At 38.7% G+C, this 12677-nt stretch overlaps 2 protein-coding genes across 3 annotated transcripts in view; one reads left to right on the top strand and one right to left on the bottom strand.

The window, feature by feature from the left end:
* Positions 1-4111, bottom strand: part of LOC135556414 (FAS-associated factor 1-like) — an 89038-nt gene extending 84927 nt beyond the window's left edge. Inside the window, exon 1 of one of the 2 annotated variants that reach the window (XM_064989607.1) lies at positions 3787-4111. In XM_064989607.1, coding sequence (XP_064845679.1) covers positions 3787-3843 — 57 coding nt within the window. In that variant the 5' untranslated portion in view covers positions 3844-4111. The remainder of the gene's footprint in view (positions 1-3786) is intronic. The other variant, XM_064989608.1, reaches the window with a different exon arrangement.
* Positions 3671-10038, top strand: LOC135556415 (cyclin-dependent kinase 4 inhibitor C-like). Its single transcript, XM_064989609.1, has 3 exons — positions 3671-3738; positions 6861-6987; positions 8628-10038. Exons 2-3 carry the CDS (start codon positions 6862-6864, stop codon positions 8982-8984), a joined length of 483 nt encoding a protein of 160 aa, XP_064845681.1. The 5' UTR covers positions 3671-3738; position 6861; the 3' UTR covers positions 8985-10038.
* The last annotated feature ends 2639 nt before the right edge of the window (positions 10039-12677 follow it).

Below are 12677 nucleotides of genomic sequence, written 5' to 3'. Positions count from 1 at the left end.
CACACACACACACTTTCCCCAGGTCGTTGCTGTAAATCAGAATGTGTTCTCAGTCAATTTACCTGTTAAAACAACGATTACATCTAGAAAAAAATAAAACTTAATTTGTGACATCGGAACTCCAGTCCGCCCACACTAGTCACTGCTCAACTTCATCATCATTTTTTTTACCCATTAATCATCTTTATAAGAAGGAAAGGGTTTGGCCTGCCGGGATGTCCTTGTCCAATCGCGCTCTAGCGAATCCTTGTGGCCGGGCACATGCACGCTGACACGGTCGCCAGGTGTACGGTGTTTCCTCTGACACATTGGTGCGGCTGGCTTCCGGGTTAAGCGAGCAGTGTCAAGAAACATTGTGGCTTGACAGGGTCGTGTTTCGGGGGACGCACGGCTCTCGACCTTCGCCTCTCCCGAGACCGTACAGGAGTTGCAGCGATGGGACAAGCCTAACTACTAATTGGATGTCATTAAATTTGGGAGAAAAAGGGGTAGACATTTGTTTTAAATTGTAAGTAAAAATAACAATAGGCCTACGAGAAGTGGAGACAAAAATAATAGGACATCCATCTAACTGGACGAAATTATTGTCCGACAAATGATTGAAGAAGCACTGCCCCAACAATGAAAAATAGTAGATCTGTGCAGTGTTTACTCGACCTTGGGTTATTGCCGATGCTCTCCGCTGGCGCCAATAAAATAGGCTATACTATTGTTTCTCAATTAGGTTGAGAATTATGCGCTTGTATTTTCAATTATTGCGATAAGCTTGGCCTCTACTTTTCAGTCACAAATCAACAACAATCTGCTCAAATTGCACGCGCTGCCTTCCCTTCCGACTGTAGGCAATGTGATTTAAAACCATCCACAATTTATTTAAGTAGCTAATGATCCTCTGTGCCCAAATCATGATTTAGTTGACTATTTTGAATGATTATATGTATAGACGGGAGTAGGCTAATTAGGCTATAAAGCTTTGGCAATTTAAATCAAAATGTACTTTTGGGAAAGCTTCCCCTTATGGACACGCCGCCTATGCTTGCATATAAAAAAAACAGAACGCACTTAACCTCCATTCCCTATTCAATTGCAGGCTACGGATTATTTTGTTTGTGGGCCATTCTAAATCAAATAATTCCACATACACACTAGATTGCTGACAGGTGTATAACATTTTTGCACAGAGCCATGCAATCTCTATAGACAAACATTGGCAGTAGAATGGCCCGTATTGAAGACCTCAGTGACTTTAAACGAGGCACTGTCATTGGCTGCCACCTTTCCAACAACTCAGTTTATCAAATTTCTGCCCTGGTCAACTATAAGTGCTGTTGTTGTGACATGGAATCGTCTAGGAGCAACGACGGCTCAGCCCAGAAGTGGTAGGCCACACAAGTTCACAGAACAGGCCTGCCGAGTGCTGCTTCCAACTTTGTGGTAACATTTTAAGGATGGCCCTTTCCTGCATGACAACGCCCCTGTGCACAAATTGAGGTCAATACAGAAATGGATTGTCGAGATCGTTGTGGAATAACTTGACTGGCCTGCACAGAGCCCTGACCTAAACCTCATTGAACACTTTTGGGTGAACGCAGACTGCGGGCCAGGCCTAATCGTCTAAAATCTGTGCCCAACCACTTTTGGTCATGTAGTGTATATTAGTAGGCAATTTTTTTTTAACCTTTATTTAACGAGGCAAGTTAAGAACAAATTTTTATTTTCAATGACGACCTAGGAACAGTGGGTTAACTGCCTGTTCAGGGGCAGAACGACAGATTTGTACCTTGTCAGCTCGGGGGTTTGAACTTGTCCTACGCTCTAACCACTAGGCTACCCTGCTGCCCGATATGAAAGACCAGATAAAATGAAGAATAGTCTGCTGGATGAGAATATTATCAAGTGCTTGTCAAATTGTGAAGAGACTGATGAAACATGTGAAGCAGAGCTCATCATGCAGCCTTAAAACGTATAAAAAAATCTAAACATATAGCCTAACGTTTGTATTACAACTAAAGTTGTAAATAAATTGCATAAATAACTAAAGATAAGAGGACCCCTTTCTTTGTTAACTGCTCAACACAGAATAGCCACATGTACATACTCCCTCTGGAAATCATTTGGGGAATTTGTTTTATTTTGTTCAGCTATGTTCAACTGTATTCTTCATACTATTAAAATAATGCAAAATTATGCCATGGAATTCTAAGCAAATCTTGTCTGCTAAATGAACTAGTGTAGCCACAGCCATATGGCATTGCCAGATCAGGGGCTAACATAAGGACAACTCAGAATATGCTATTCTGTTCTTGTGAAATTAGGCTAAAGAAACATATGAAGAAAATGTAGCCTAAAATAAAATTGATTTGTGTGATGGTGTAGGTTATATTAAATGGATATATTCTCCTTCTTAAAATATAGATGTTAAAAAGGTCTGCATTAGTGGCTTGTAGGCTATGAGTGGAAGCAAGGAGATGCTAAACGTGTTTGTTATTTAATGGTCAATTACTGTGAGATTGGTAGTTATTTGCATTTCAATCACCAGCTGAGAAAATGTCATGAATGCCACAGCACTATTCAGACTGCAATTAGATGATAATATTTGGGTCAACTGTACATAGTGTGTTCTGTGAGTGTCACTGAGTAGGCTGATACACCATTTCATGAGTGCACAATCCATAGGTTTGGTTGTACAGTCGCATATAAGTATGCCCCCAATGCAATTCAGAAAATAATTCAGATATCCAGAGTGCGACCTAAACAGATGTAATTACTTATTTGGATTTGTTTTAAAGTACAACAAAAGACAATTATAACATTCAAACCTTGTTTAACATTATTTAGTCGAATTGTGTCATTATTTTACTATTTTTATCCGTTTGCATCAGTTTCATTGGGTACTTTTATTTTGAAGGCGACCCGCGGATTACACTATTGTTGCTCACGCCAATGTTGTTCACAACACACTGGTATGGCTAGCCTAAAGCTTGATTTTATTCAGTCACGTGGTGCACTGTGTTCTTCAGCTTTTTGTGGCCTTGTTATTCAACGACCTGTTATCAGGATGATATAAAGTTCATTTGAACGTCAGGAAGCTAGCCAACTGACTAATAAATCATCACCACTTTACAGACAGTCAACCTTATTCCAGCTCATACTTTCAAACACTAGAGCAGGGACACACACTACATAAGAAATTCAAGTCTCTGCTAGCTAGCTCAACAGTGACCAAGCAAGTTAGCCAGCCATCTGTCAGTTGAATATTTACAATTCATGGCTAATTTATCTAAAGAGGACACAAATCAAACTATATCATATTTAAATCCATGTTAGTTATGTGCTCTGCTTTGTTGTTACTAGTAGCTAGTGAGCTAGCAACTGACGTCTAGCCATCTAGCTACTAGACTGGCATACCACAGTTGGCCAGCGAACGTTAGCTCATTTTGGGGGCTGACAGCTTTACGAAATGCTCTGCAACAATGTAATTCTAAAATACCCCAAACGCACATGCGTTTACTTACACACACACTTTGTTAAAATGCATCAACTTATTGATAAGCGGGACAGTGGTGCAGCTCAATTTGCTAACGTTAGCTGGCTTGTTAGCTATTTAGCATGCTAACGTGAGCTAAGTAAGCGTTAACACGCTAGCTAGCGAAATGTGTTTGCCTTGTCAGTTGACGAGACAGCACTGTTGACATTGACACTGCCTATCAATGTACGTTACGATTCAACATAAACTAAGTAAGTAGCTAGCTTTGTTATTGTGACATGAGGAAAGTTGGAACCCACCTGAAAGTCAGCCAAAATAATTTCTCTGTCCATGTTGTTTTCGCTATCAGAGGCCATCGCAGTGACTGGCTAAAACGCTAGCAAGCTATTTTTCTTCTATCGCTTGCTTGCTATCTCGCTTCACTCACTCAGGCAAAGGGTCACTAGATATCATGTAAATATCGTCTTAAAAAAACTCAAGACATCAATATGCGCCAGATGTCTAAGGAGCAAATGCCACACTTTGGGTTGGTTTGTACAGCTTATATGAATTTCAATTCTCTGTTATCGTCAGTATTCACGGCTATGTCTTCGCTTTACGGCAACCGCAAAGTTGGGTATGGTTCATCTTGCTGTAACGTTCTGAACACATATACATTAAATGTATAGAGCGCGAATGGGTCGACAAAGAGTTGGAGGGCTCTATTTTTTTGAGAACCCATTTGATACTATGCATTTAATTTTCTATTTGCAACATTGGAACCTTTCGCCTTCACGGTATGCCCAAATTGTCGCATCGTGAGGAAGCTCAGCTGTTATTCTTAAAGTGACAATTCTCTTTGATAAATACATTTCATTGTATTCCATACCAGTAGCATATGCAAGGTAATAAAAGCATGCCTATCAGGACAACCCATCAAAGGAGACAGAAAATGTAGATCAGTTATTTTTTGCATTTTCAAATTGAAAATGGACCAATAAAGCAAGTTCTGTATTGTTGTATATTTTACTGTATTGTATTGTACTAGACCACAAAACCAGAAATAGCCCACATAACGGATTAATTTGTTTTAACATTAGCCTTACTTTTGAGCTTTCACATCAAATGTTTAATAAACTACTATGAGAAAACAACACAAACTCCAATGGACAGCTCCAATGGCCCACACTGTGCGTACTGAAGGCCTATAGCCAACATTTCTCATGTCTCACAAGACAGAAATCTCTCATTCTAAAAATGTTTAACATAATGATTTAAGTAGCCTAAGTTATTAATTTGTCATAAAAGGCTTACAAATAGGGATAAGCAATATTCTTTCCAATGGTCATCTTACATAATAACATTTTTGAATAGGCATGAGTTTAGTAGACTTAGCTAGCATAAGGCCCTACACCTGTCTTTCCCCCATCATAACCCAAATTCTAGGTTGTTTTTATTTGTAAATTGAGTCTTTTAACAATGTATAGCTTTAAAATATGGTTAAACTATCAATCTCATGGAATATCAGTCTTTCCAATCGACTCTGTCGATCAATGTTTCCCATCCCTCATTTTACCAAAGTGACAGGGTCAGGCTGTGACATTGCAGACTTGGCCTTCAATACCTAATCTAGGCATGCTGACCTCATTGATAACAACATCATAATGCTTATGTTTGTATGCATAGGCCTAGGTTATATCCAAAATAACTGATTGAATATATCATGTTTTTGACAGGTAGGCTTACCTACTCTCACAATGGCAGCCCTATGATATGACTCGTTTGTGCAGAAAATGGCTCTGCTTCTGTGCTCTCAAGTTTAATTGTTGCCTTTGCCAGAGACATGACAACCGAACCTAACCAGAGAGCAATATGAACTGTTCTGGAACAACATTCCGTGGCATATTTTGGTTATGAAAATGTGATCTTGTGGTTGCACTCGGGAAAGTAGCCTAGGACGCTATCGTCATAAATGCAGCCTCTGCAGCCTTTTTGATGATCACTGCTTTCAGTCCCGCCCTCTCGCTTTTGTCGACTGTTATGCGTTCGGATTCCGTATTTGAAAAATAGGCTAAAAGTGATGTCAAGAACAGCCTTTTTTCCTCAAATACTGACTTCCAACCAGTCGAATGAATTAACTAATTCAACATATGATGGCAAGGGTAAGGAGGTGTCGTATGTAGGATAATGTTATATGAATGAAGGCTAGACTATACATTGAAATTTGTGTAGGCTGTTTAAGATATATTCCTACATGATGAGGCTACACCTACCCGGCATATGCCTGTTACAGACTAAACTTGAAACTACTTAGCCCATGGTGTGGTTGATTTCATTTATTTACTCAACTTCACAAGTTTAGTAGCGTAAATCTGTTCAGTGTAACAGATGGTAGGCAATGCTGCTACAGTAATGTGCTCAGCGGAATATGCTAATATAACGTCAATATCAAATGACTAAACTGTTCCCGCGCACTGTCCCGAACAAACACTTTAGGCTACTATTAATGAAGCAAAGAAGGACGATATCCAGACTGTGTATCGTCATTTGAAAATGGGCGGGAAGTGTACATAAAACTCTGAACAAGCATCTCTCCAAATGTCATTGGATGACTTAACGTTGTCAGAATGTTTTTTTTCTAAACTATCTTTCTCAGCCCCGGACTGGTAAGAGAGCAAGTCGACAATCAGAAGCTACAAACTTACAAGCCCTAACGAAACGGCAATGTTCCATGGATACAGTTGCAGCAGGACATCATAGGCAACGTTTTTGAGAGCAGGAGACAGACCAACATTTTGGAGTTGCAGATAAGTTGCACCTGTAGGCTAACCTGTATCGTCAGTCCGGTAGGGTAGTATATAGCCAAATTGTGGAGTTGGATAGAATCTTTCAGAATAACACGGGTCTATAAATTAACCATGGGAAATATCCCTGAACACTCTTTTAGAATCTCAAACGTTATCACGTGAACGGGGTTTATGAATAAAGATAAACCTCAACTCTGCAGGCTGGACGATTGGAATTAGTTTTTAGTTTTTCAACTTCGTGCATCTTGGTCTACAAGTGGACATTCAACATTCCAATCCAATGTGATAAAAATAAATCATTTTTAAGGAAGGTTGTGATGACCATACACTTGAGTTGGAAATGGCGTGACATCCATGTTTTCCGTGTTGATGCGAGTTGTTACATTGGGATGGTATTAAAAAGGGAGGCGGACCCTGGCAGTGTACCAACTTCTTTCAGGCTACAGACTATTTACTACATTTTCGCAGTGCCTTGCGTCACAACCAAGAAGACGTATACCATCAAAATCATTCACACATACCTTAGTATCAACTTGTGAAACCTGTATCATATAACATTATTCTCTTTATGGTTTTCGTCCACCAAGAATGGCTGGAGGGGCAAACAGACTGAGCAGCGCATCTGCAAGAGGAGACTTAGCAGAAGTCGAGATGTTATTACAGAACGGAGCAGATGTTAATGAAAACAATGTATTCGGCAGGACACCGTTACAGGTTGGTTCTGCATTTGATTTTATAAACATGTAAATCTATAAATTCATGATTCAGTCTATTTGATTGATTTGAACTTAAACTACCACATCTTAGCATATGTGTGTTAGTATAGCCTAATGTAAAATGGACTAAACTGCGTGCTTTATTGACAAATAAAGTGTTAAAATTATCCAGAGGATACACTTTCTGTAACATGGACTATATATATACTTGATCCAAATGATTTTGAACGAATAGTCTAATATAGCATAAAGAGAATAGGCTGTGTTGGGTGTCATATTTTAATTTGTATGATTTATGGAGAGTGCAGCAAAGTGACTTGTAGGCCTTAATTTAGTAGCATTATGTGAACCACTAAAACCCCCAATGTAGACTAGAATAATGATGTACACCTATTCGTGATTTAACAGAAATTGTAATTGCAATGCATTATATATTTGTTGTTGTTGAATATATTCATATTTCTTTACATTCTGTAGACTAAAACGTTTAGCAGGTTAATATATCTTGATATGGATGGGTTCAAACATTATGAAAACTTGTCAATCATTGAATGATATGATTATGTGTTTATATTTATAAAGAAGTATCATTGCTCAATAGTGATAATTAAAGAAGATAATATAGTCAAGACCTTGATGCTTGACCTCATGCACTACTCTTTGGACAAGCATGCACACTCAAACACATAGGCCTATGAATCATGTAATTGGTTTCAACAAGACTATTTCTTCAATTTTAAGCTTATAGATAAAACACTAATTCCCTGTTTCTTTATGTCATGACACATTTATGTGGGTTGATCACTTGATTGGTTAGGCTATATTTATACCGCCTTGGCATACCTCTGAATATCTGCCTTTGATCACATGGGGAATCTCCAAATGCAATGTTTGCTTGAGAAATGTAACTAAGTTTACTGTTTTCTCAAATTACACAATCAAATTCATGTAAAACTAGCAAATTGCAGATTGTGAAAGACTGTTGATTTGGACAGTTCATGACCGGACTGGATAGATTTTCAGGCTAATCTCTTACCATGTTATAGGGTCCAGGGTGCAGATGAAAAGGGCTGAAAGTGGTTAATTGACCCAACCACGTTTTTGTTGAATGTATAACTCCAATTTTGGCCTATACTCAAATTCAAAGTGCTCTATAAGATTTACCTTAGTACATAAGAAAACGATATAAGTATGACATGTATCCTCACGCACAAACTGTAATACAATATTAGTGTCACTCCTCTCTTCCAAATGAAAAATATATGTCATGGCTATTAATTCTATATGCCTAATAATGATGACGACGAACTAAGGCTCTATGATTTATTAGACGATACGAATGAAAAAAGGTTAACACAATGAATACATAATACATTGTTATGTGGTTTAGGTTCGTTTTTTTATCGTTCCTTTTGAAAACAACAGGTGTAAATCTAGACGTGTCTCTCCCCCGGCAACAGAGCCCTAAATAATCCCGATTTCCCTTAAAACAGTATACTGTTTACAGCCTTCATGTTCTGTCTTTGCATATACTATACTATATAAGTATTCCGCTCTCAACCAGCTCTGATATTCGATTATATTTCCCCCCCCCCCCCTTTTTTTCTTCTTTCTTTCTTTCTTACATTTTTTTTACAGGTGATGAAACTTGGCAACCCCGCCATCGCCGAAGCGCTGCTGAGGGCGAACGCAAATCCAAACGTGCGCGACCATGTCAGAGGTCTCACCATCACTCATGACGCTGCAAGGGATGGATATGCAGACACTCTACACGTACTGATGGATCATGGCGCAGACGTCAATCTCCTGGACAATGATGGCAATCTTCCATTGCATCTAGCCGCAAGAGAAGGCTATCTTGATGTGGTCCAGCTCCTTGTTGGTTGTACGATGGAAGCCACAAGGTGCAACTCCAAAGGCCACACACCTTATGATCTGGCGACTATGAACCATAGAGTATCCATTGCGCAATACATTCAGGGGCACACTAATTAATGAATATATATCGGACAATCCTGGCTGGGATAGCGAGGTGGTAGGCCTGCATAAGAACGAGGAAGAAAGTAGCTAAAACATGTAGGTCCATCTACCTCTCTGGTTACAATGTATTTGGATGTTTTTCAGACATGATAGCCTCAATTCTCAATCATAAAGGATGACCCTAGCATGAAGATTTCCTCCAAACTTAATAAGAAAACATAGCCTAATTCCATAGTTTTTGACCCCAATTTTCTCAATCGCAGAACAAATGTGACGAGATTTTTTTGCCACTGGAATGATCATTTGAATCTATTTAATATATTAAAGCATTTTTAGGCCGACAACATTTCCCTAACAACATCTCCAGCTGCTTTGTTTTTCTTTTTTTTCTCATGTTTTTCCGATATTTCCTAGTGTTACACGTAATGTGGGGATTTGTCTTTCAAATTCAATTCACTACCAACAACTTAGCTATTTGAGATGTGGGTTTGATACTTCAACGACTATTTAAAATTAAATGAGGAACAATATTTTATTGTTTAACTTCAATACCATAGGCTGTAGGTATTAGAATATATGACCCTCTTCATCCAAGGTAGCCTACTCTTGTGCGCATAGCAAATGTCTTATTTTGTCCCGATAGCCCATTTTGTTAAACCCATGCTATTTTGAGTAATAACCCAGTGACCAAGGCCAACCTTCATTCTTCTTGTCCAGACCATTGGTCATAAATTATCAATCTAATGGTAGCCTCCTGACTGTATCGGCAATTATTTTCGATTTTACGTGCACTTGTAAATAATCAAACAAATAGATTTTTGTAAGGAACTGTGAAAGCACGCGTTTACTAATATTCACGTTTTATTTTTTTTTACCAAAGACAACAACTGTCTGCAGGTCTTACCTGATTTTCTGTTTGGCTTTTAGATAGTAATTTGGTTGAAATATAATGTATGTAGGGCTATACTACCAGTATGCCTCGTTTTACTGTATTATCTTCTATTTGAATATTGCTAATCGATGTTTTTCACTGTTGTTTGATTTGTGAGACGAATAAATTCATTTGTCCACTGATTATTAGAAGTTTGCGTCGTTTTTTAAATAATTTGCCATTTTTTTATATCCCCCCTGAGGCTACTCAGCACTGCTGATGTGATCAACCAACAGTGATTGTTCCATACGATATAGTATTTTATTAATTCAAGGAAAATATAGGCTATTGAAAGTAGGCATACCCTACCTTGGAATGAAGTATATGAGCTGGACCGAAATACTAGGGGTCACAATGAAACTATAAAAAATATTGTTACACCAAACATTGGCTAGACATCTGCTTTGTTTCTACATTTATTGTCACTGTGATTTTGAAATCATGTAATGTTAGCTTTAAGGTGGCTATAGAGTTGCTACATTTTCATGGTACTATTCAAGCCATCGAATGTCTATCCACGCACCACTTTGACAGGCAATTCCTATATATATATAAATATTATTTTGATTCCTTTGCAAATTAACAGCGGAATGAACATTCAAATACGAACTTCAAACATTCACGGCTTGTGGTGGCCACTTGGAGAAAAGCACAGCAAAGCCATAGCTTATAGGCCTAACCTGCTACCTTAGGTTAGGTGAGGAGGAACATGCCCAATTTCTGTCCCACGGTCATATTTGAGAAGTTAGGCACTTTGAATGGCAATATCATTTGTCTTTTAAAAGCGAGAAAACGTTTATATTTTTTAGAAATAAGTTTAGTCAAACTGCGAAGGGCTATGTAATACCCTCATGAACATAACGTGGTTGACTTCTTTCTAGTCATGTTGGCTATGTAGGCTATCTAATCATGTTGTCTCCCAAACAAGCTTAGGTAATACAAGCATAGCGATGAGACTACTTTATTTCAATTGGGATAGGCCTACAGTACAGCCATCAATACAAAAGTAATCAGGTATGCTTGAATGTAATGATCCCTTTTACGACACATTCAATCAAATTTACATTTGCAGTGTTGTTTTGGCGGTGTCGGAGGTGGAACTCCGTCGGTTTTATTTTCATATCATTGAGTTATATTAGCCCAACCGGCCGGCAGATGGCGCTATTATTCCTTTGAAGTTGTCATCTGCATCCAACTGGAATGTTTGCAGCAGGGTATAGACCCACACAGGGGAGGTGTTATAATACCCATAAAACCCAGTGGTCAAACAAGGAAATGGTTCCAATCGTTTTTCCACAATTCATTTTTCCCATAGAGGATTTTAGAGACACTTAAAATTAGGGCTGTGTTTTGTGTATGCTTACCATGGCGTGACGTTTTCATAACCACATACATCTCTGACAAGGTGACTTTTATCAATATATTCGTCTCTATTTACTCTCAGATTCGAAAATGCTAATTAGCTTTAAAATAGACATCAAAACAAAATATCTGCAAATTAGCATCTCATTTTGGGGGATAAATACAGGCGAATATATTGATACATTCATTCCCTTATTTGAAGTGTATCCAAATTCCCCAATGGAAAAAATGAAAGGTTGAAAAACGATTGGAACCATTTCCCTGTTTGACCGCTAGGTTATATGGATGTTATTATTATTTCTCTGTATATGAACCAAGGTGCCAGGATTCCTGTCTGCAAGCACGCTTTCCACTGTGCTCAGAGGGCACTTTCGGTACTGCAGTTTAGCTGAAGTCAAGCCCAAAAGGAAAATTCCCATCCATGGCCCCATAGAGAAGTCCCCAAAAAATAATTAAAAAACACTTTTGTTATCACCTTTGAGCCAAAACTATCTATATTATTATTTAAGTTATTGTCCTCAAGGCTGATTTTTACACAGCCGCAGATATTAACATTTTATATTCATCCAATATCTGTTATATTTCTGGATGACATGATGAAGTTTTTGCCACTCTCTGCTCCATTGCTCACTGTAAGCGCTAGTGCGCAGGCGTTATATGCTCTGTGAAGCCGATAGCGACCACCACGAAACAGTGTTTGCGAACATGAGTAGATTACATTGAAAACAACAGGTATCCATCTTGGACGCAGTCTCTAGTTCATAGATAGCTCTAGGCGCTATTATTCCTTTTATGTCGTTTGACATCTGTGTCCAACAGGAATGTATGCAGCCGGCTATGCACTTGTGTCCCCGGGCAACCAGCTCATACATAAAACATCCTCCATTCAGGTTGCAAGGGTGTAGGTTTCCTCCTCAACTAGCTTTAATGGCAAGCTGCTGAAAAAAAATAAGCTGGAAAAGTATGCATACAGTCTTAATCAAACAACATTTTCCACCACCATGCTAGCTAAAGTGGCTAAAGCTTCTTCCTGATGTTCAGCCAATCAGGTTTCAGCAGTCTGTTGTTTACCCCTGGCTGAAATCTGTGTGCAACATCAGGATGTAGCATTATCCACTCTAGGGAGAGACTATAAGGACAAAACTGATCCTTAAACTGACTAGCAAAAACCTAAAAGTGACATTTACCCTAACCCTTACCCTAACCCTAACTTTAACCGTTTTAAACTTCAATGGGGTGACATCAGACTTGGGACCTCCCAAGGAACCCGTTTGGAGACTGTGTCCAAGATGTCCGACCATTGAACAACATCATCTACTCATGTTTGCATACACTGTTTTGTAGTTGCTTTTATTTTTCTGACTGGGATTACTGCGCATGCGCACTAGCACTCAATGCGCACTGGACAGACAGCA

The sequence above is a fragment of the Oncorhynchus masou genome, chromosome 15 (assembly GCF_036934945.1).
Source record: "Oncorhynchus masou masou isolate Uvic2021 chromosome 15, UVic_Omas_1.1, whole genome shotgun sequence".
NCBI lineage: Eukaryota > Metazoa > Chordata > Actinopteri > Salmoniformes > Salmonidae > Oncorhynchus > Oncorhynchus masou.
This window is presented reverse-complemented; position numbering and strand designations above follow the sequence as displayed.

Excerpts from the sequence above, each read along its gene's own strand:
- LOC135556415 (XM_064989609.1), top strand. The coding sequence starts at position 6,862 with ATGGCTGGAGGGGCAAACAGACTGAGCAGCGCATCTGCAAGAGGAGAC. Across the intron at positions 6,988-8,627 it reads TCGGCAGGACACCGTTACAG|GTGATGAAACTTGGCAACCC; the intron begins GTTGGTTCTGCA and ends TTTTTTTTACAG.